The sequence below is a fragment of the Pleurodeles waltl genome, chromosome 5 (genome assembly GCF_031143425.1).
Source record: "Pleurodeles waltl isolate 20211129_DDA chromosome 5, aPleWal1.hap1.20221129, whole genome shotgun sequence".
NCBI lineage: Eukaryota > Metazoa > Chordata > Amphibia > Caudata > Salamandridae > Pleurodeles > Pleurodeles waltl.
The window spans coordinates 1,097,618,003-1,097,643,294 of record NC_090444.1 but is presented as its reverse complement, the minus strand read 5'-3'; the positions used below and the strand labels follow the sequence as shown (position 1 = coordinate 1,097,643,294).

Below are 25,292 nucleotides of genomic sequence, written 5' to 3'. Positions count from 1 at the left end.
TTTTTTTATCCACAAATTTGTTACATATAAGAATGGCATAAAACTAATACATTAAGACCAACGATGAACTCGGAGTAGTGGGTCAAGGGGCTTAAAGTACTAGAGTCAGGACCCGGTACCTACACAAACAATACTAGGTGCTCCGCAGGAACCAGCAGTGCAACACGAGTAATGTATGCTTCATCTGTGACCAGCTTATATGTTCATGTATAACTGATGCAAGTGATTACTCCGAACCGACACACAATTGTACAATAACAAAATGTTAATAAAATATGTTTAAAATAAAGAGATCCCAAATCTACCATAAGATGTTTTTTTCTTCCCTTAATTTTATATTTAGCTTTTGGTCTACAGTGCCTGCCAGCATTGTCTTTGTACTTATTAATACATACAATTCTTATAATTCCTTAACTAATGTTGAATTTTCTTGTATTACAGCAATTTTAGGATTAAGCCTATTTCTGCAAAGAGGTGCAAAATTACCCTTGCATTCATATTGTCTGTACTCCTTTCCTATGGCTAAGCAGTTTGTGAAGTCTGCATTATCAAAATTACTACCACACCTTAGTACAAGTCTTCCCAACTTGCGTTGACACTGACACATTTCTATTGCTAGATGTGGTTTTTCTCTTACCTTAGCATATCCTTGCTGGTACTAAATACCTCTATATAATCTTGGTCCACACCAGAGACTTCTCCCTGCCCTTATTTTCCTTTTTTTTCTATCTTTCATACAGAAGTCTGACTCCTCTATTACATTTGCTATTTCAGGAGGGTCCAAAAGAGGAGGAGTTTTTGCTGCCCAATGTATTTCTTGCATTGTTCTGCTCCTACACTGGACAATTATTCGATTGCAGATTAACTAATCTGTCATTGTACCAAACTGCCACTTGAAAGATAATTCTCTTAACCCTGAGACAAAATCATGTGCAGTTATGTTCATTTTCTGGACTTCAGTATAAAACATATATCTACACATAACTATGCAAGTGTCTTTAGCAAATCTTTTCTCAATTATTTTCTTTCCTTCTTTATAGGTGTCTAAAATGTGTTGTTCATCACTTTCCACAGTAATTTGAAAATACTTTAACACATTGGCCTTCCTTACTCAAAGCAGTAAATAAAGGCACTTTTTTCTTGAAGGTCGAAAATCCTGTCCATCTAAGGCTTCCAAATAATTCTCAAATATGTCTATACAGTCTTCCAAACCTATGAGTGGACTTCTTGAGTGTGAGAGTATTGGCATATTGGTCTCCTCACAAATTTTAAGCCATGAACTACTGTCTGTTATAATGAGAAAGATTAAGGCTCTGTCCTAAAATCCAGTGAAGCCTGGTTCGTGCATACACCGAAGAGAAATTATTTTCTTTTTTTTCCCTCTCAAAAACACTGAACCCGGTCTGTCCATTTTTGTTTGAATTTCGGACTCCCTATCAAATATGACGGGAGATCACTCTATAGGTTTGAGAAAAGCCCCAAAAAACCTCCACTGTTATCTGTTCATGCCTAGCACTAGTCTTCGCCATTCTTGGTGGTGCTCTCATTCCCTCTTGGTTATTTTCATTTTAGACTTTTGTTGAAGATGCCTATGTTGTAGGTTGCCTGCTGAGTATGAAGTGGTAAGTAAGCTTAGAACATAATAGACTTGCGGCCTGATGTATAAAAGGGTTTACCCATTCTCTCTCTTTGTTAATATTTATTAGTACATGTTGGCCTTAGTCTTTTTTATCCTCTTAATTGATGTCACACATTTCAAGGCTATACACTTTCGCACAAATTCATTGCCAGTGAGATTTTTTTTCTCATGAGCTTGAAATTTGGGCGTCATTTGTTTACCAGTTAAAATTCTGTTCCGCTGCATTTTCAAGAAAATACCATTCTAAAAGTAAAAATGGAAAAACAAAACACAAACATAGGTGTGCAAAAGTGAATTACTAATAGGGGTGGATGATAGTGACCTCATTACTTGTGGACTATCTTGTTACATCCAGTTTCAGTACTTTAAACCTGAACCCATCCCGTGGTAACTATGGCACAGGGCAGACGGAATAAACATCCGAAATTATGTAAACCATGTGGTAGTACCAAAGCAGTTGGAGTCAAAAGCAAAACACATTAGAAATCCCTCTCCAATTTACAAAAGTCGAGTAAAATGTAATTATGAAAGTGCCATCAAAATGACAAAAATTTAATAAGGTGAACTGGAGATATAAATTTCGAAAATGTTTTTTTTTTTTGGGGTGGGGGGGGAAATAATACCAGAAAGCATCAATGGTAGTCAGTGGTGGAAGTAGAACCAGGATGTAGGCCCGAGTTCAGGCCGACCACAGGGGAGCATGGGACGCATACACCAACCAGGTTGGACCACGGTTGCAGGTTTTACCTTAGGACTTGGGGTCTGATTTAGAGTTTGGCACAGGGGTTACTCCATCAATAATGTGACGATATACCATCTGCCGTATTACAAGTTCCATAGATTATAATGGAATTGTAATGCAGTGGATGGGAATCCGTCACATTTGTGATGGAGTAACCCTCTCTGCCAGCATTTTAATCAGGCCCTTTGTCTTTTGTCTGGTAGTCCAAATGCTACAGCGGGGCAAGGCAGGTGGCTGTAACAGATGAGGGCTCCCTGACATCAGATAGGCGTTGGACAAGGTCCTGGTAAAACAGTTGGTTTTGGCAGAAAAATCTGGGAGCTCAAATTTGAATTTCACTCTTGGGGAAGTCCTCTTGCTGGTCAGAAGGTTTTGGCACCTTTGCCTGGTCAAGATTCTTTCCTTTTGGACTTAGTCTCTTTTTCGAAGCCTGGAATCCTCCAGCGGAGCAAGAGGCTGGGCTGTATGAAAAAAAGGCTTCACAAGGCCAGATACCTTCTCAGACAGGTCAGTCTGAATGGGATTTGCTGCTGCATAGAAGCTCTGAAAGGGGGATACCTGTTTCTTCAGCTCAGCTGCAACGCACCTTGGGTGGACCGTGTTGGCAGGTTTGTTCCAGTCCTCCAGAGGGCTTTCAAGTCCAAAAGTCAGAGGCTTTTCAGAGATATTAGGAGAAATTCAGTTTGAGCTAGCCAAGGGTTCTGGGAAACCTTTGGCTAATCTTGACCACTGAATGGGGGGTTGTCTTCAGTTAGATGAGGAGTTTGAAGTGGGTGCACAGTTAGTCTTTCTGCAAATACAGGTCTGTTCATGTGGGTACTGTTAGCACCTCACTCTATCCCTCACAGTGGGCCTCAAAGCTTCTTTGATGCTGCAGTTTATACCTGGTGAGCCATTTGTCCTTCAGCTTCTTAACCAATCAGGAGCTCTAATTCTGCAGAGGTCTGAAAAAGTGTACAAGAGGTGCTTTGCTCCAAATATTTAAGGTTTACTTTACATGTGTGAAGTTGTTTCATATCAAGGAAAGGGTACAGCCATGAGGAAACGGACAACTTTGTGGAGCTGATAAGATAGGTTTATCTGCAAGGCTCCTATTAGGTATCCTTCTTCATTACAGAGCTACAAGTCGATCTTGGCACTAGGAAATGTTACGGGGCATCCAAGGAGAAGGCTACATTTGTTGTGTAGCTAATTACCTTATTAATAAAATTGTTAATATAATGAAAACCCTGTGTTTCCATCTTTCAATAAGACCATTGGATCTTGGCAAGTCACTAACTACAACTATATTGGCTCTTTACAAATAAACTAAGGGTATCAATTCACAAAACTTGATTTTATGGTTTCATGCTTATTCAAATTGTTTTTATTCACACTAATTATAACCACATTCATAAATATATTTCTATATTTAACATTGTCCTTTTTCTATTTTTAGAGTCTGTGTTTGTTCACACCAACAGGAATAAAGGAAGGACAGTCACGACTCATTCCTGCTGGGCCTGTCGCATATGGCACTACCATATCTGCACATGTAGCCAAATCCAGAAACACTCTGTTAGTAGAAGATATTCTGGGGGTAAATTGCGTTGTGCTTTTAATGAAAATCTGCTAGCTTATGCTGGGGGTTAGTTATGTTTTAATGAAGATTGATATTTAAATTCTTTGGTATGTAACCAAATGTACATTTTCAAGTAAATTTGCATTTTATGTGTGCTTTTTATATTTGTGGGTGGTTTTATAGTATACTTCAATATCAGTATTCTCATCCTTCGGTTATGGGCTCTACGGACACATACACTACATAGTAACTGTTTTTAACTGTTTGAGTGGTTCTTGCTTCAGTCTGTAGCCAAACTAAAACTTGATCCCACATTATCATGTACTTAAACGTTTATCCTTTTGATTTTGTTTTTTCACACCTGAAATTTGAAACATATTTGTCTGATAAGAAAGTGATCACCTGAATTGGAGATTGTTAGGAACTTCCAGGGACAATAGGGATAGTTGACCCTTTGTGTAGCAACAGACTTATTTGGATCTTGAGACACTTTAATAACGTTTGTCTATTGATGAAGTTGGAGGCCCCTATGCCACCTAACACACACTACAAGTCATTTATCTAAGTCCTTTTTGTTCACTATCATATGAGAATGGTCCAATTCATCACACACGTCTTAAAAAATAAGAAAAAACTCCTAAGGATTTTCTTCTGTGTGTGCAGTATGTGTCTGGCTTTTAAGTGGATTTATAGAACTCATCAGGATTATTTCTACTCGCCAACATTTACTTCTGGATTTTCCGCTAGGTGAAACGTCTGAATAAGTAAATCTGGTAGACTTTTTTTTTATTTTTGTTTGTAGAAATCAGTTTCTCATTTATCTCCGTGACATCTGGGGTGTATTCCACTCTTTGAAACTGACCAGCAGTTTTGAGTAGCTGCACAAGTTTGTTGATGGCCTGAAATGTTTACGAATACACACAAATTTAATAGTTTGTAGGCATTCCATTATTTTTTCGTGGCATACCATCGTAACTCCCATACACTTAATTGGTATTAGCTCCCATGGACTTAATTGAGCCTAACTCCAAACCTAAGTTGGCAGGACATATATTTTCTGACACTATAAGTGATTATTATTATTGTAAAATTGCACTTATTTTTGATTGGGAAATAGAATGCTGGAATTAAAATTAGCATCAAATAGTTCAGATTTACTTGACACATGTGAACTTGTTTGTCGCATCAGGACCACAGAGGCACAAATGAGAAAAAAAAAAAAAAAGGAGTCCTTGTGTAGATGTGTTCATTATAGGTGATTGTATCTGTCCCGCTTGTTCATTACAGTCAAGCTATTACATACAATGAATCTAAAATGTGTGTGTTGGCACAGTCAGCGGATATCTTCAAAATATGACTTGGATCTGTTCCCCATGGATCTGTTGTAAATATTATTGTAGACTTAGACAGTTCCTATTTTGTAAACAATAATTAGTTCAAGAGTCTTTTTTTCCATTCAGCTTATTGGTGAATGATTTCTGTGGTTGTGACCATGATGTCGAACAGAGCAAAAGATCCAATATCAAATTTGATCCATGGAAATATTTTTCGAAACAAATATCCATATTTTGTATTTGTTAGGCAGAATGACCCTTTCAAAAGCAGTGCACATTTTTATGTGCAAGTAAAATGCTGTATTTCTTCTCATATGAGGAATCGTCTAGCAGTTCCTTTTTATTAAACCAAAAGTGAAAATTTCAGCATAAGGAAATAATTTCATGGAGTATTGGGAGAATGTAGTGGACTGTGTGCAGAGCTGTCCAAAATTATTATTCAGAAGTACAAAGATGGATAGGAAAACTGTTTCTGGAGCACATCAGAAATACAATCCTTATAATGGAATTGAGTTTAAAAGAAATGAAAGTTGGATGCAGGCCTGATACAGTAATTCCAGGCTATGATGGGACTAGAGCCCTGAGTGATCTAGATCAGTGGTTCCCAACCATTTCACTTCTGTGGACCCCCACGTTATTACTGAAACCTGGAGACCACTACTGAAATGTTATCTGAATCTCGGGACCTCCCACAGAGTCATTACTGGAAGCTTGGGACCATGGCCTAAACATTGCTGATGATTTGAACTGCAAAACAATAGACAAAAATTACAGAACCAGTGTATACAGAAAGGACAACACATTTTATTTAATTTACAAATAAATACAAAAATAAAAATGTTAATTTCAATGGAAAGATTGGAGCTTTTCTAAACTTAATTGAAGCTACATACCATCCATACTATATTCTGTTTGATGCACCTGCAGTGCTTCCACGAATCAATCTGAGGATACTAATTACATTTTTTGACTCCATTTCCAAATTTCTCGACATTTACAGTAAATTTTAAAATGTTCAATTGTACATTTAGCTGCCTTATTTATATACACTGTATTTGTTGGTTAATATTTAATTTTCTAAGCAGACCCACCTGAAAAGGCTTCGCGGACCTCTAGGGGGTCCCCGGACCACAGGTTGGGAACCACTGATCTAGAAACAGCTTGATTGACCAATGGAGCCCCAAATCAGAAATGGAATTGCTAAGTTTTCTTTGAGCTGACCATACTGGCCGTCAGCGATGCAAGTTATGACATAGATAAAAAAAAAATTGTCCCCTCGAAACATATGTTGGCTGATTCTAGATGTAAATGGAACATAGTAACGGAGACATGAGACCAAGTAAGTAAACCACGTCACTAGTGGAAATCATTTGAAATGTTCACATTCTGCCCAGTAAAAAAATGTTTGACTTTACCCTCTTGCCAGATCGGTATCCATGAATCTCCACAAGGAATCTGCATTGATGTGATACCATTTGAATAGTTCTATCATATTTTAAATAGTTTTTTTTGTTGTAGCATAAGCCAATGAAACCTTAAAAATAAAGACACAAAGGGACCAGGACAAAAGAAATGTAAGCTAAGGGCTACTCCAAATTGAGAAGTCTGAAAGAATGTGCTAAAATGGTTAGAATTTCTAATTTGGGGCTCCAGTGGTAAAGAAATGTAATTTACTGATTTCTCAACATCTTGACTAGAATCTAAATTAAACCACTGCAAACTCACTGTTGAATCCTACCATGTTAAGGTAATGAAGAACTATGATTTTCATTTTCTGTCTGGCAATTAGCCCCATGATACAACTGGATTATGAAAGCATTTAATAATTTTATGGATTCAATGCATTGTGCACCTGTAGTTGTATACTTCACAGTTCATTCATTAAATCACAATTACATGTTTTTGTAGCTTGAGTATTCATGTCCTTGTATGTTATGAACATTGTAATTGTACATCTGTTATACATTTATGCACAATTTACTCCTAATACTTTTGCTCTACTTGGTGCCTCCCTTGCACCTCAGACTGCTATTTGAACAGGTGATGAAGCGCTTTTCTGCATGAATATTTCTCTGCTAGTGTTATCTGATGTGCTCCAACCCCTGAGGAAACAAACTTGAATGTAAAAAAGTATTGTGGCTGCACTCCAACAATCTAGATCAGTAGCTATTGGCGGTGCATCTTAAATGAAAGGATGCATTATTTAGTTACTGAAATTGTTCAGTAGTGACAAAGCAGCAGAGGTGGATTAGAATGCCTGCTGATTTTAGTATATGTACAAACTTACTCATTACTTGCCACCAGCAGTGCTGTCCAGCAGGGTGACATTATGTTGCTCTGCCACCATCTCAGGGGTCTAGATGACCTATTGGTAAAGACTCCATTGTGTAAGCTTCCATCCAAACGCTGATTCTTACTCCATTTTAGGTCCCTCTTTTCTGACCTCATTGCCTGTTGAAATTAGGTATTTGTCCCCTATAACCCCCTTTAGGAAAGGTCTAAAACTCCATCTGTTTCAGGTAACCTTTATAAGACCCATGCCAAGAGAGCACTTTGTGCATGTTACAAAATGTACTATTTCATTCATTCCATCAAGAAGTGTCTATTTGCGGGCTAATTTTTCACTACCTTGTAATAGTCATCATTAGCTGTCTATGAATACACAGTACAGAATTATACATTCTTTTGGAGATATCCCTGGTTAAATAGCTTCCTCCTCAAGTGCTGAAATAGACAGTCATCTCAAGCTGTGTCTGGTTCTCTCTCTCAAAGAAAAGTTACTTTGGGGACACGTGTGTCATCTGCTTCTGCCTCACAAAAATCATCTAACTGATTTATTACTGTTGATTACAATAATTCAGGCGTAGCCTTATTTCCTCTAGGACTAAAACAGTCTGTCTCATTGCAAAGTGAATTAATAAAACCTGTCACTGTTGCGGTTTCCTCATTTATGAATGTTTTGAATAGAAAGATCAGGTATCAAAGTTTAATGCCAAAGGAGATTCATAGGCAACCATGCTGAAGAAGTTCATAGAGTAATTAATTCCTTCTATGCTTTCTGGATCAAATGTAGAGTGACCACCTCCTCTGGACACTACAAACTCCAGATTACACTATTCCACTAAAACTTGATTTCCAGTTATACTAGTGTAATTGGTTCATTGGAAGCAAAGCAAAATGTGATGGGTAATCGCACAAAAATTCAGGACTCGAAATGGCATCTGTAATGACTTGGAGAGATGTGGTAACCCTAATCAAATCTCTGGAAATAACGGAGGTCGACCTCAACCTCCAAACCTTCACCTCTGGAAGGTATAATAATCTTCAGTGCCACGTTTTGTCAATTATTTTAGAATCCATGCCTTGAAATCCAAATTCATGCAGGTTCTACTTTTTATAACTTGATTAATATTCAATGTCGTGCTAGCGCGCCTTGTCCTTAGTAAGTAAACTTACAAGTGGACGCGTATAGGTCTGAATCTTTTGGATCGCTTAGGGTATCCTAGTTAAGTGGTGACCAGAGAAACATCACAACAATTTCAACCAAACATATGATACCATAAACTTAATCTAAAAAGAAAATACCATCACTCTCAAAAAGGTTAATTTGTTTTATTCCCTATTAGTTACAATTCTAGTCAAAACCTTTATTTCGAGAATCCACGATTAATCAAACTTTATTAGCATCACGAGCAAAAGTTCAGCAAGATTTTATTAATAAGCTAACAACATTAATCTAAGTTTGGCAACTTTATAAACATTGAATAATTCGGCAATGCAAGTCAGTCAGTCAAATTCACTATTAAGTCGCCCTTGTCAGCCTACCTATCTCAGATTAGCATCAGCATGTGGGTCTTCATGCAAAAAACAATTTAGCCAAAACCCATTAATTTGGAAAAATCTAACTAAGAGAGAAAAAAAACATAAGCAGCGCTGCTGGTAACTAGAAGGAAAAATAAAAAAGCACATTAGTCAGTCGATATTTATAGCTACCTATCCAAGATAGATCAGCAACGAGTCAGTCTTCGTCTCCAGGTCATCAGTAATCAGCAAGGCTCGGCTCACAGGGAGCAAGCCCAAATTTCAGCACTTCGGACAGCGTCTCCTGACGTCATCAACTTTCACCTTTCCACTCTGATTTCCCTTCTCGTGTCATGACTTTTTATTAGGATCTCTCAGTCCGTCCCAGAAATTGCTTATTGGTCAACCTTATCTGGGGTCATGATTCTAACCTATAGTTTTTGTTTACCACTTGTTTGCGTCGGTTCAAGCATCAAGTTCCATTAATATGATTGGTCCCTCTGTCGAAGAGAACATCATCCGGCTCTTCAGGTAACGGAATTGTTGCCCACTGTCTCTTAGTCAGTGCTTCCATTGTTTGAGTCCTGGGAAAGTACATTTAGCCTACTCTACACATAATTGTATCAATTTGTTCTGATCGTCTCCTGTCCGCTGGTACATTGCAGAAAATTCGATCAGAGCTCATTTCAACTCTGTACAGTTCAAGGTCCTTTTCTTCAGTTCCAGTCCTCGGCAGCTCATTGCGTCTCCACGTTTAAACAAGCAAGGCCCAGAGCCGACCAGGCCTCTTGTTCAGCTAATTTAAGGATACGAAGCATCATAAAACATAGAATATATCAGCAATTATGTCATATTAATACATAATTCTTAGAATTTCACATTATTTCAGTACTGTTAACACATGGTGACCACTCCCCATGGGCACATTTTGCACATTACACGTTATTTTCATTTATTAGTTTCAATTGTCATTATTTCTCATTAGTATGTATACGCAAATCATTAGAATATTCTCATATTAGCATATCTGCTCCAACAGTAGTCTAAGGTATTTGTCTTCTGAATTAATTTCTGAATCTTCACATTGGTGGAAGCAGTTAGTGCCTCATCTTTCATAGTCTTACCTCCCAATCTATTCTTTTTCACAAACAAATAGACTCAAATGTACCACAAACACAGCATGCCAGGGCGTTGTCATCAGAATGCTAATAGTGAATGTGAATATCTGATATTCCATAATCCTGATGGCACAGGGGGACATATTTTAAGGTGGGGTTAACCCTGCTTTAATTCAGGAGCACTGAAAATGAATTTTTGATTTTGGTTTTATAATTAACAAAAAACACACTGGAACGTCAGTGATAGGGACATTATGTTTAACCTACTTCACCTCATCCCTGCCAAAAAGCCATTCACCATAAACCACTGCTTTACTTTTGGTATAAATGATGGAAACATCAAAGCTGTGATCTCAGGATTGAACAAGAAGGCAGACATAGAGAAAGGAATCTGATGATGGTGTAGCGTCCTACAATATAATTAACTTTAAGTTGACATATGGGGATCCGGTTGCTGACAATTGCAACCATAAGAAAGCAGGGCTTTGAAGTGATAGCAGATATCAAGTTACAAATCTAGCATTGAAGGCAAGTAACTTTTCCATATCTCAAACCTATATAATAATGATGTTTGAAAATTGAAAGTGGCACCCAAGAAGTCCCCTTTAGGTTCAGGTCTTTATGTATATGATAGTTCTGTAGTGCAAACCTAGCCAAAGGGCAGGAAAGCTCTCTGGGTGGTCAAAGACTAGACTAAAGCCAACAAGTAATAGGAGAGGAAGTTGAGCTGTGGACGGTTCTTGCAATGTGATGTCAGTGTTTTTGAAAGAAATGAGTGTTCAACTTTTTCCTGAGTTAGAGCCGCGTTGAGGCATTCCAGATGGAGTGCGGGGTGGGGGTTGAGGGTAGGGGGTGTTCCAGATTCTAGGTATGCAGATTGAAAAGACCAGCTATCTTCTTCTTTTACAAGTGGTCTTCAATCTGGTGGTATCCTGGTTGCAGGTGCGCAGAGAACCACCAGAAATGGTGAGCTTGTCTGTAAAATAAGCCAGAATGCTGGTGGTGATGGCTTTTTAAATGATGCTGCTGGTTTTGCTTGGGACAGGGGAGCCAATGAGATGGAGTTCCTTCAGGATGGGGGTGATGTGATCATCATTTCTTCAGGCCCTGGATGGGTTGTGTCAGGCCAGGTATGATGCCCCTAAGAATTGTCAGTGTTGAGCCTGGGAGGCCATGGAGTGGGTCATTACCACTATCTAGATGCAAGAGTAAGAGAGCTTGAACAGCAGTTCTGAAGTCTCTTTCTGGAAGAAACAGTTTGACTTACGCTCAAGGAACACACTACAAAAAATGCCAACAGGGCCTGCTACCAGCTCTCTCTTCTGAAGTAAGGTTGGGGCCCTGAGTGAATCCATTTGGCTTGACATTTAATGAAAGTTGGGATTCGAAGCTGCTAAGGTTTGTCATTGAACTAGGTTTGTACTGTGTTGTGTTTGTTGTTATTGGCAAATAACAAAAATGCTGTCTTTGTTGGGTCGAGTACTAGAAAAATTCCTAAAAAATATAGCTTCCCAATTGTTAGCTTCCAGATGCAGTGAGATCAAAATGCAAAACTGGTTTACACGAGCTGCTTACTTCAGTGGTAAGTGTTAATTGATCTATATACCAGTTGCTGTCGTTACATTTTGTCTTGCTATAATTCACTTCTCCCCCAATATTTTAGCTCCCCATTCTCTGATGCGTTTTTTTGTATTGCTCATTACAACATCTGTGGCAGAGTCCTTCATAAAAAATACAAATATGTGACTATTTTGTGATATCTTTTTAGCTGATAGTCAACAGGTCCAGTGGTTTGTTGGCATGCAAGAGCAATCTAATGTATTGCTTTTCTGCTTGGCATTACTATATGCTGTTTGTTTATACAATTCTACTCGCCATTTGTCCTCACTATCACTCAAGGCACGCAATTCAGATAGACCTTTGGAGGGAAACTGGTAAGGTACCAGGGACAGGAGTGAAGAGTCTGGTCAGACTGATGTTTTCCACCACACCAGCTTCACTTTATTCTAAAGAAGCAAGCTTTTCAATCCAAGCACCACCATCTTCTACCAAGAACTATTATTGAGTCATTAGTTTAATGTAGCAGTGCCAAGAGATAAACCCCTGGATTTTTAACCAATAATGTGCCTAGCTTAAGAAATGAGGAGAGAACAAGGGTGAAAACCCAAACACATTGGATAGTATTATTTGAGGTTTGAATTGTTAAGAGCACTTCACTCTCAATCTTGAGGAAATGGAGGACAAAGCTTTCCTGTATCCTGACTGACTGCCTTTGTATTGCATGCAAGTTGAAATTGGGGAATAGAGCAATAGGACGACCATGCTAGTGAGGAGTTGGAAAAAGCAGAGGACGAAGTTGACTGTATGCTGACTCCTTATGTATTGCAGGATCACATGACTCTGCGGGATTGTGATTTTAACCAATATACTAAGAAGACACAGATTTTTAGTCAAAAAGACTGTCACTACTGTGATGATAAAGAGACATTTAGCTCAGATCTTTGAACTGAGAAACTGGTTTAATACCAGCCTTTTGTATATGGTATAGAGACATGAAGTAATGTACCTATCTAAGCATCTGATGGACCAAAATAACATAAATACATATTTTTCATCAAATTAACTATTTCGAGAACAGAGGACATTTGGAGTTAGAATTGGGATGAGTATACGCACGTCATGCCATAGAGAGCTACAGTTAAGTCAAGCAATATAAACTGGCCAACAGGCACAATTAGATGAACAATCCTTTCAACAAGCCATACAACTTTATGGAACTCAGCAATTGGCAGGCTCAGAGAAATGTTAGAAAGCATTGATCCCATTGAGAGGGCTTGTTGCATCTGCTACATTTCTTCCAAATATTCCGTAATAAATTTTCGAGAAATATAGTGCGAGTGATGATCCTGAATATTTTTAGGTCACCTTTGAGAGGGTGAAAGGAAATTCTGCATGATTGCAGCAACAATAAGGACGCTATATAGTCCTGCTGGGGAAATGCAGAAGGCCTATTAGGTAGCAAGGCTTGATAGCAATACAGAATATTAAAAGATCAAGAAATCCATATTGGAAAAATGGGTTATAATGAGGTTTCAAGGTTGCAATTTTGCAACATCCAACTCAAATCCACTGACACTCCACAAAAACTAGTTTACAGGGCCACAAATATGGTAAACAGATGGGTGCAACTACCCGTAGCCACTAATGAAGAGTGACGATGCAAAATACGTCTGGAACAGTGTATGTAGTCTTCAACATCTCCATGCAAAGACTATTGTGTCAACACACTAATCTGACTTGTGTGATGAATCTTGCTACTTCCTACCGCAGGGCCAGGTGGTATAAGATCCCTCAAAAGGGACCCTGTCTTCTGGGGGAAAACTCAGAGGGAAGATTCCAGCCTGGTAACTTAACAGATGTTGGAAAAAGGAGCCTAACCAAATGTTGGCCCACAATGTTACAAGTGTACCAGACAGTAGCCTACTCAGATCATAATTGTCTTCAGCAAATAAAGGTGGAACCTATGAAAATAGGGGTAGTTGGAGTCCAATATGGAGAAGGTGGAACCAGGACATATCCCTGTGTTTCTGTGATACGAGTGTTGCAGTACAAACCCATAGTTTGGTGGAGAGTATGTGCGACCAGGCAGTGATAAACTCGGAACTGTGTCCCAGAGGAATAGAGGGTTCATAAGCAATATTTACTTGTATTCAGGGTGAGGTTAAGTCCTGTCCTGCTATCCACGTTATGTTAGAAATAAAAGGAAGTGATTTTAGTACGAGTCATACTTCATTTAACTATGCCAGTGGTCCTAGATACTGATACACCCTTTCTCTGGCAGCGATTCACTCCTGAGCAAGCTCAAGTGAGTGATTAGTAGGACCTCACTTTGTCACCAGAGTTAATGGTAACTGGATGCCTTAAATCTCAAAAGCCAAACAGAAGGAGGAACAACAAAACTGGTGTGAAATCCTAACGAGTAGTGTTCAAAATCAACCATTTAATTCATGACACCTCTTCTACACCCAGTTGCATGTACCTTCAAAGAGAGAAGGGCCTTGTTTAGATTAAAATATCAAAAACTGTTATTGATAGCCATACCTATGTTGGTAACAGTTGTTAAACAGGCTCACAGTTACAGGGAGCCAGCAAAATCACATGTTGTATTACAGTGATCTTTCTCTCCTAGGATATATGCAGAACTATATGGTACTGACAACAATGGCCCTGATGTCAGCTAAACTCCCACAGCCATATATTCATCCTCTACCCAGCATCAAGATTCACTTTCATTGAATAAGCATTATAATCATAGACCCTTTTTAATGATCAGGAAGAGGTCATAAATATATCTTGGCACTTGTCTGCTGTGTGACACAATATCTAGAGGTTTGTCCTTTGAAGTACTACTGGCTAAGCATGTGGCTTCCACCTTAATTCCTGAAAACTGGCCTCTGCTGACATATTGACCGTCCAACGGAGAAACTCCATGTGAAGTTTATTACAGCAATATTCTCACTTCTTTCAAATCAAGACAGCCATTTATCCTCAGACTGACAGTCTAATGGAAAGGATTAATCAAGCCATTAAGCGTATCTTACACAAAGTCACACATCCAGAATGAAGGAACTGGGATAAACTGCTGTTGCTAGTTTTGTTTGCTCTTCTTTGCCCTCTCAATTTATCCATAGAGTTCTGTTCATTTTGAATGCTGTTTGTTCGTCTGCCTGAAGTTTCTTAGACATGGCCTTGAAAGAGTGGCAAGGTGAAAAAGAGGAATCCTTTTCTCTAATCTGCTGTGTGCTGCAGTTGAAAGTATGTTTGCAGGCAGCTCAAACGCTGGCTGCAGAAAATCTGGAAAAGCTCAAGAAGAGCAAGAGAAAAAATATAGTAACCTTGCCAGTGTAGCAACCTCTCAGACCAGAAATAAATTGACACCTCTAACTAATTCAAAGAACATATTACTATTATAGTGGTATGAACCTTGCAACGTGAGAAATCTGAGATCCTGTTACTTATCTCACTGAGCCACTAGATCAAAATCCTAATATCAAAACCTGCATATCAGTCTTTTAAAGAAATAGAAACAATAACAAGTGTCTTGCCTTATTGGATTCTCAACCAAAAACTGATTATATTCATGATTACATGTGTCCAGATAGAGCTCCAGGGTCTAGACGTAATGAGCAGTTCTTAATAACATGCCAAAAAGAGGATCTGCAGCATCTGAAAGTATACTCTGTACTGGAGCATAACATAGAGTCTCTGAGACTATAGTCAGACTCGAACCCTGTAGAATTCCAGAAGGCTGGTGAAAAGCAGGAGATAAGAAGGGGAAGCAATACTCCAATTCTATATCCTTGAATTTGCTAGATGTTGATTAGTTATTTCCTATTATCCTTGTGCCTAAAACGGACAGATACAGCTGATTTTGTAGACCCTCATGAAATAAATAAAATATTCAGGTTTGATGGCTATCTGATTCTGAAAATAAATTAACTCAAAGAGAAGTTGGGGGCCACCAAGTGCATCTGTTCTTGGGTGCTCTGATCACCATTGAACAGCTTTTTCCACTCCAAAGTGGATTGTACCAATGTAAACTTCCTTTTGATCTGTGTTGGGGAACCCACCAGCAATTTTTCAATGTTTCAAGGATTACCTACTAAGACCTTACATAGACTTCACATATGCTTATCTTCACATTATTTTCAGTTCTACCTGGAAGGATTATTTACAGCTCTTCACAACATGTTATCCACAGTGATCACAGTTGGCCTAACAGCCAACCCATCTAGGTGTGTTCTGGATGTCCTGTGTTAGATGTTTGGATTATACATTAGGAAATAAGTTAAGGGTGCAGTTAAAGTTTAAAGCCATATTTCCATCCCTACACCAATTACTATAAAGACCATCACACCCTTTTTGGAGTTTGAAGGTTTCCGTAGTCTATTCATTTTCTCCTTTGTGGGGAACGCAGTTCCCTTAAAGTGTTATTAAAGAAAGTGATCCTAGAGTACCCCTGAGTTTCTGAACAAGAGTCTGCCTTTTTAGATTTAAAGAATTTATTGGCATCAGAACCTTGCTTAGATTTCACACACCCTTTTGTCTTACAGACAGATTCCTCGGTAAAAGGGGTCGGGGGAGGGTATTCCTTTCCCAACAATATAGTGATGGGCTCCATTATGATCATTTTCCCAGTGTATGACTTGTTCCTTGTGAGTTATATTATGCCACAGGGGAAAAATGGTGGTTGGCTGTTACATGAGTGGTAGAGTCCTTTAAACACATCCATTGGGGTGTAATTTGGCCATTCTTACAGATCATTTTCCCTCATTGTCTGGTTAGCTGCTCCCAAAATATTCAAACAATTGAGTATTGTGATATTTGGCTTTCTAGACCCTTTCTCAGTACAGCATCAAAACAACTTTCCCCTGATTATTGATGACTGTCTTTCCCAGACTTCAATTAGTGAATGTCACACTGGACCTCAAAATACCATGAACAAGTAAGCAGAACCTTGAAGGGGGATTGTCTAAGGGATGTATGCATCACAGCTGGCTTCACTTTCTTCCATAGAGAGAGCCTTTCATTCTTAACAATGCTGCCACATACAGAAAAAGGTTATCAAGCAATCTTCCCACATAACACTCACATATGCTCCTATGTTATAGTGTTGTATTGAAAAAAAACAAAAGTAATGGGTGCAATCCTTGAATTAATCTCGCCACTACTAATTTCTCTGGTCGCATCCCAGGCCATCTTGTTCTTTGCCCTCCACACAGACAGGACCCATACAACCACCAATCAGCCTTGACGCTCCTCCGAAGGAGTGCTGAAAGGAAAAAGTAGTTCCCTGATGTGGAACCAGGGAAAGATATGGGCCATCCAATTTAAGTGATGAATAGGAAGCTATGCATCAGTGGACGGACAAGCACAAGAAGAGAACAGAAAGCCATTGAATAAGAAGCAAGCAAATGAGATTGACAATGCTAGCCAGTGGCAAGCAATGAGCAGACAAAGTCCACTTAAGTATTGGTATTGTTCGCAGTAGGTATTCCATAATAGAGAGCTAAAAGCAGTCTGTAGGACAAACCTAAAATTGCCCTGCTTTTCTTGCCAGATGAACAGATCCATATTTGGGTAGTTTCCCAGGTAGACCTGCTAATGTTTTTTAAAAATCCATATCTTTTTTTCTGTGTAAACCATGAAAAAAGGTAAACCAAAAATAATTCAGAGCTTAACTGTGTTTTTTTAAATCAAATTCAGTGCCCTTTACCAGACTGTGTGGAGTCTATGCTTTATAGGACGACAAACAGAAGGAGTAAAACAGCCAGAAAGTCAACCATGCTAAGGATGATACATTAAAAATGAATTATTACAAATTTGGTAATCACAATTATAGAGGTACAGAAAAATACAGTACACAAGGTATACAATCGTAATGAGAAATGCAGGTTGCAAGCAACCTGGAGTATGAGTCAATATCACGAAAGATAATTGAATAAAAAAGTTAACACAGAGCATATTGAACCTGAGAAGCAACAAGAATACAAACAGAAGATCCACTATTATAAAGTAAGGGATAATTTCACATCTGATGTGTTCAACTCACATTCTTAAATCATGCCAGAGCTAACTCAACATTTCGCACTTCTGAACCTTTACAGTACCAGGAATCTGAGTGGAGACTGAGAATTTGTTATAATCTGTAACTTTACACTTGTAATATTTATTTGCTTTGCTTGAACAATGTGATATTACAGCCCCTTGCTTGCTGTCGGTGGCTGGGCTAAAAGAAGAAAGTGTGTTATCACATGGCACAAACCATTTGCAGTGAACAATGTGGTCACTTGGGCCAAAGTGCGCATGCAGCAGGGTGTGGGTTAGTCACCCTTGAATAAAACCCACCATGTGTAAGGCCAAAGGCCACATGCAGCAGCTACCTTGAGCTCACAGAAATGGGCTGTCAGTGTCACACTGGGACAGAAAGCGGGGCTAGGCACCCATATAAACATTGGCCCGATCAGTGAATTAGATAGCTAAAAAAACATTGCCCATGTTTGCAAATGTGGTCAGTTTTGAACCTGTAAAGACATGCTGTACTGGTCTGTTTGCAAGGTACGGAAGACTGGATGGATTTCAGTTTGCTGCAAGCCATGTTTGTTTTAATGTCCGGGAAATTAATAGTAAAAACTAGCCCATCAGACCATAAAACAGGCCCACAAACAGCTAAGAAAGTCCCATACACTGACCTGTCAAACCATCTGTTCAGGGGCTGCCCGATTGCCTTATGGGACAGTTTGACCCGGAGTGTATGGCCATAGGCCAGGAACAGTAGCCACTTCCTGTGCCTCTCCAAAGGCAAGGTATGGTGGGTAGGCCTCAATGCATACAGCAAAAGGTCTTGGTCAATGGGGGTTGGGCGTAGGGCCAGACCAGAGCCTGTAACAAACCTCTGCTGCAGATGTCCAAAAGCCTTTCCCAGTGGGAGTTGGTCACCCACAGAGTGTTGAGTACGGTGCTGGACCGTAGGCAGGCCCTTCAGCCAAACCCCACTGTGCAGAGCCTTTATAGGAATGGATGTGGAATATCATTGCCATCAGAAAATCCACAAATTCACTGAAACTAGCTGGGTTTAACTATACAAAATGTTACGCCGCAACATAAAAATCCAAGCTTGCTCACAAAATGGGTGGATGAATTATTATAATAAACATAAAATATTTATAGCAATTTCCAATCTTAAATCATTTACCTCTTAACTGCTGGGTCACCCCAGCCCCTGCCAGTGTTGCACTCTTTTTTTGGGCTATTTGGGGTAGTTCATGGTTAGGCCCCATACTTTTTTGTCTACAGGAGGTATCCACACTAATTTTGTGTTCTTCGTCCCAATATCCTGGTGATTTTAAAGGTACTCTGGGTTTGTGGATTCCCCTGGAGGGGACTGAGAAAATTGTCAAAATATAACTACATTTTGCATTTTTTGGAAAATAGGAAATAAAGTGTCTGGTTTTTATTTATTTTTTTAAATGTTTTTTTAAAATAAAAATTGCAGCAAAGAACGGCTTCCTGTGCTAAAGTCACCATCTTCCCAGCTTTCAGGAACATGCAGAGCTGGATCAAAAAAACGATTTGTTTAACCACAATTTTGGCATTTTTCAAAGAGGTAGCCATTTGTTTCCTATTTTTGTGCTTTTAACATACTTCCAGTTTGTGGTGGAGTCCAGTGTGAAACCCATGGGTGATCAAGGAAAGCTATATATTTCTGAAAAGTGGACATAATTCCAAATTCAGCAAGGGGGTTGTATGTGTAGATCCCTCATGGTTTTCCCAGAGAAACATAGGGCCCTATTTAGGTCTTGGCAGAGGCAAATACTCCATCACAAATGTTGTCCACATTATTACGATCCCTTAATATCCTATGGAGATTGTAATAAGGTGGATGGGATATCTGTCATGTTTGTGACTGAGTATTCCCTCCACCAAGTCCTAAATTAGGCATTTAGTGTTGAAAACATTGTCAGAAATGACTGTATTTCCTACTCTTTTTAAATATTTTTTTCATCTGTAACTTTTTGTCACAGTGGCAGATTTACAAAATCAATGTTCCATTACATTTGCTAGACCCTTTTGGGTATATAGGGTTTGAAGGTTCTCCGAGAATCCAAGGTACCCAGAGCCAACAACTGAGCTACATTGTACAATGGTCTGTTTGTTGGCATCATTCCTGCCAGATATGATGTTGCGGGTCCTGCATCGGCACCACCCCTGCATCCTGACATCAGTTCTTTTCTTTCTGGCTTCAGGAAACCCAGAGAAGTCCTGACACAGACACTCCTGGTGCCCACAGGCAGCACCATCGCCATTCTGATTGCAGACTCCAACATGGAGCCGAATGTGCATCGTATGACTCAGACGCCAGCAGGAGCCTTGCCTCCTATGTTGGATCTTGAGCCTCTTTCTTATGAGCTAGGTTAAGGTAAGTAATGGGAGGGATCGCGGGACCCTTTAGAATTTTCAGCTCCTATACCCTATGGACTAGCATACAGACTTGGGTGAGGCCAGTGCACTGGTTACTTCTCCAAATACTGGCATGCTTTCTCCCCTACCATGGTTACGGAGGAGGGAGCTTCCTATTCCATGGTTGTGAGAAGAGCAGCTAAGGTCTTGGACCTCAAGTTGCTTTCGGTGGCAGTCAGGACTAACCTCCTGACCGAGGTGCTTCAGCCTGCAGCTTCCACCTCAGAACCTATGCTCTCCTTTAATGAAGCCCTCACGGATGTCCTATGGAGTCCATGGTCCAAACTCAGCAAAGGGGCTCCTGTGAACCGGACAATTGCCCGCCGCCATCACCCTGTTCTGGGGGGCCCAAGCTTTCTGACGCAACACCCCACCCCTGAGAGCTTTGTCATCCAAGCCTACACTTCCCAGGGCGCTTTCCCTTCCGCACCCCCAGATAGGGAATCCAAAAGGTTGGATACACTTGGGAAGATTTTTTCTTCCTCCAGCCTAACATTGTGGTCCGTGAGCACCGCATGCCTTTTGGGTCATTATTCCCACACGCTGTGGGATAGTGTTGCGCAAGTGCTGCCACAGGTCCCAGAGGAAACCCGGTCTGTACTCTCTCAGGAGTTGCCAATGGGAGGGCTGCAGCAAAGTTCACTATCCGGTTTGGACTGGACACAGCCGAGTCACTGACCAGAGCGTTTTTGTGGACAGTGGCCCTGAAGTGCCACACCTTGTTGATAACGTCTGTTTTTTCAGGAGATGTCCAGGCTACGTTGATGGACATGCCCTTTGATGAAACCCTTCTCTTTGGAGACAAGGCAGACTCTGCGCTCGAGCGCTTCAAGGATTCTCGTGCCACGGCCAGGTCCTTGGGCTTCGCGGCAGCCCCCAACACCCAGTTTGCCTTTCGTGGCTACGGAAGGGGTCTCCAACCACATCCATTCCTGGTCAGCCACTGTGCCGCGCATGCTGCCCAGTCTCTGCGTGGCCAAGGGCGTGGGATCTACTGACCTCCTGGATCAGGGAGTCAGTGGTCTGGCCAGTCAACTCATCGATGCACAGCCTCTAAACCTTCTTAGTCTGGCTCACCACCAGGGCCAGTCGGCGGCAGGATTCACCATCACCTGCTCTGCTGGCAATCCATCCCTGACAATTGGGTTTTGCAGATAGTCTGAAAGGGCTACTCCCTCCCTTTCGAGACTACCCCTTCCTCCATGCCACCTTTATAGGATCGAAGGATCACTTGTCCTTTCTCAGCGAGAAAGTTACAGCTCTCATGACCAAGGGAAGTAGAGAGAGGGTTCCCGGGCCAGAAGTAGGTTGTGGTTGCTATTCCCACAACTTTCTGCTACCCTAAAAGGACAAAGGCCTCTGCCCTATTCTAGACCTTCGATTCCCTCAATCTCTTTCTCAAGAAGAAATTCAAAATGCTCACTCTGGCTCAGGCTTTATCTTCCCTGGACCCAGGAGACTGGATGTTAGCATTTAAATTACAGGATGCTTATTTTCATATTCCCGTCTTGCCTGCCCACAGACATTACTTGCAGTTCACGGTAGGCTGTGAGCTCTTTCATTTCACCGTGCTCCCCTTTGGACTTACCAGTGCCCTTCGGGTGTTCATGAAGACGATGGTGGTGGTTGCAGCGCATTTGCGCAGATCAGGGGTTTCAGTCTTCCCATATCTCAACAACTGCTGTTAAAAGCGGGCTCGCTCCAGGCTGTCGTCTCTCACCTCCAGACTACAGCGGAAGTCCTGCATTCACTGGAGTTCACTATAAATTTGCTCAAGTCACATCTGACTCCCTCTCAGATGCTCCCTTTTATCGGAGCTGTTCTGGACATAGTGCTGTTTCGGGCTTATTCTTCTGAGCGGCGAGTCCAGGATATTCAGGCTGATAGCAGTGTTTCAGCCTCCATCCTGGATTTCGGTGGGAATGCCTGTGGCTGCTGGGCCTCCTGCGTGACACATGGCAGATGGTGTATGTGGGCTCTGTAGTGGGATCTGATGATCCAGTGGGCGCAGCGTCAGGGGAAATCTTTCTGACGAGATTCAGATCTCAGAGGAAACTGAGCAAGATCAGCAGACGTGGTTAACAAACCGTGATTGGGTCAGAGGCAGATTATCCCTTCCCAGCTAGATCTGACAGTAGTGACAGATGCCTCACTCCTGAGATGGGGCGGCCATATGGGAGAAGTGGAGATCAAAGGCATCTGGTCTCCGGCAGCGTCCAGACTCCACATCAACCTGTTTGAGCTCTGTGTGATCCAGCTAGCATTGAAAACATTTCTTCCATCAGTCAAGGGGAAGATTGTGACGGTGTTCACGGACAACACCACTGCCATGAGATAATGCAACAAGCAAGGTGGAGTGGGGTCATGGACCCTTTGTCAAGAGGCTGTGTACCTCTGGACTGGAACAGCAGGGCATATCCCTGGTGGCTCAACATCTGGCAGTCTCTCCGAACACCACAGCAGACAAACTCATCCAAAAATGTCTGCCAGATCACAAATTACTTCTCCATCTGGAAGAGGCGCAAGGTCTCTTTAAGCAGTGGGAAGAGCCTTGGTCAAATCTCTAATCCTTGTGGCTCCAAACACAGAGCTTTTCAGCATGTCCATCGATCCTCCAATTAGACTGCCCCATCAGGCGAATCTTATGTCACAGAAGCAGGGGAGGGTTTTGGACCTGAACCTGACTACTCTCTGCCTTCTTGTGTGGAAATTGAGCTGCTGCAATTGACAGCCTTTGACCTTACCCCCGAAGTCTGTAATGTTAACTTGGCAGCCAGGTGGCCTTCCACCAAAACGGTATATGCCTGTCAGTGGAAGAAATTTGTGGCATGGTTCACAGATCAGTTTTGACCCCCTTTCTGCCCCTCTCTCAGAGGTTCTGTTGTTTATACTTTCTCTGGCCTGGCAGGGCTCTGCTATGGGCACTCTCAAAGGTTATTTGTCTGCAATTTCTGCTTTTTTCTGCTTACCTGATCAAACAGTCCCCTATTGTAAATAGGTTCCTTAAAGGCTTACACACAGATTTCCTCTGTCCCCATTCATTATGCCCCAATGGGATCTGAATTTGGTTTTGATCTTTCGGATTTGCACTCCTTTCGAGTCTCGCCACAATTGTCCACAATTTGAAAACAGCCTTCCTTGTGGCTATTTCCTTTGCCCGCAGGGTGAGTAGCAAGCATTATCATCTAAGCCGCCGTACCTTTCCATCTATCCTGACAAAGTGGTGCTTCGTATTAGGCCCTCCTTTTTTGCCAAAAGTGGTTATGCCCTTTCATGTAGGCCAATCCATTACCTTCCTTACTTTTTACGCACCCCCATGTCCTAAGGAAGAGAAGAGACTCCACCGCCTAGACCCAAAAAAGAGTGTTGGTGTTCTGCCTTAATCGTTAAAAGAGTTTTGGGTGGGTGATCAACTGTTTGTTGGTTATGTGGGTACGAAGAAAGGTCGGGTAGTGCAGAAGAGAACTATCTCCAAATGGGTGGCACTCTGTATTAAAATATTATGCATGCTGGCTAAGAAGCAACCCCGTGTGGGTTTGCATGCTCATTCTACCAGAGCTAAAGCTGCGACCACCTTGTTAGCACACAAAGTTCTAGTTATGGACATCTGTCAGACAGCAACGTGGGCGTCTCTGCATGCATTTACCAAACTACTGCCTGCACAGTCCGGTCTGTAGGTATGGGTATTTTGCCTGTTCGGTCCTGCAGGACTTTCTAGTGAGATCTTCCCTTGCAGGACCTCCCCTGTGGGTGGTATTGCTTATTAATCTTTTCACAGGTGAGGAATCTGCAACTATAAGCCTCTATCAGATGAAGAAGTTACTTACCTTCGGCAATGCCTTATCTGGTAGAGACCTATTCTAGTTGCAGATTCCTTACTGACCCACCCACAGTCCCCTCTCTGAGGGCTGATTTCTAGAGACAGAGGCTCCACTTTCAGGGCCCTAGTTTTGATGCATCAGTAGTCGGTGTTCTTTCTGGCTCTAAGCTTCTGGTGTAGAAAGTCATAAAAAGAAACTGACCTCAGCTCTCTGCGGTGGAGCCTATATAGGACTCGCAACGTTATATCCAGTGCAGACAATGCCAAAGACGGACGCACAGACGATTGACGCCACCTAACAGCGCGCAAGGGTACTGCTCAGAAAATTCTCCGGATCAAGCTGACGCCTGGGGAAAATTCACAGGTGAGGAATCTGCAACTAGAATATGTCACTAGCAGATAAGCCGTTACCGAAGGTAAGTAACTTGTTCTTTAGTGGGTTTTGAGAAAATAAACTCCAAAAAGTTCTGTATATCTGCATGGGTGGGCTTGAGGGACTCTTGTTAGAGTCCCTTTAATCCAGTTTAAAACATAGAGCGTTCTGATTGGCCCAGAGAGCTTTTTTCCCTTTAGCCACTTTGCTACCACAGGAGAAACGCTCTGATTGGCTGCCCGCAACACGAAAATAATGTTGCTAGCAGCCAGTACAGGACTTCTGGGACTCCTGTCCTGAAGCAACTATAACTGGTAAATTGCTGGGTTAATTTTGTTTTCAAAACTAGAATGTTGTCACTGAGATATTCACCTAACTATAATGTCACTTTGATCTTTATTTTTTTTCCCCAGTGAATTTCTTTTATTTTTTTTTTAAACAAAAAACAATTGTTTTATCACACCTAACTAACGTTACTTTAACCCTTGGCTTTCTCAGTGGATATATATATATATATATATATATATATATATATATATATATATATATATATATATATATATATATATATATATATTTTTTTTTTTAATCTACGAAGCCTATTGGGCGCTGAAACAATGTGTGGATGATATCATTAAGGATATATGAGTTCTTAAGTCGTGCATGTCAGAGGTGTAAGTTCTAGTTAGTTCACTAAACAATAACTGCCAAATTTCTGTAGTATGTCAGTTTTCAAATGTTAGTTCTTATCTCCTTTTAGCACTTGCGTCTAACATCACTTTAGCCTTTGTTTTGGCTTCCCCTCCTAAACCCCCTCACCCATCTGCTTCACACAGCCTTCAGCCAGGTGCAGCAGCGGTTGGTTAGCCTTGCACGCAACCCAC

General features: G+C 40.9%; 1 protein-coding gene across 2 annotated transcripts in view; it reads left to right on the top strand.

Moving 5' to 3' along the window:
* The window catches only part of PDE10A (phosphodiesterase 10A), a 1,332,617-nt gene that overhangs the window by 696,318 nt on the left and 611,007 nt on the right, over positions 1-25,292 (top strand). For both annotated transcript variants that reach the window (XM_069235310.1, XM_069235309.1), the window contains exon 6: positions 3,820-3,960. In XM_069235310.1, coding sequence (XP_069091411.1) covers positions 3,820-3,960 — 141 coding nt within the window. The remainder of the gene's footprint in view (positions 1-3,819; positions 3,961-25,292) is intronic.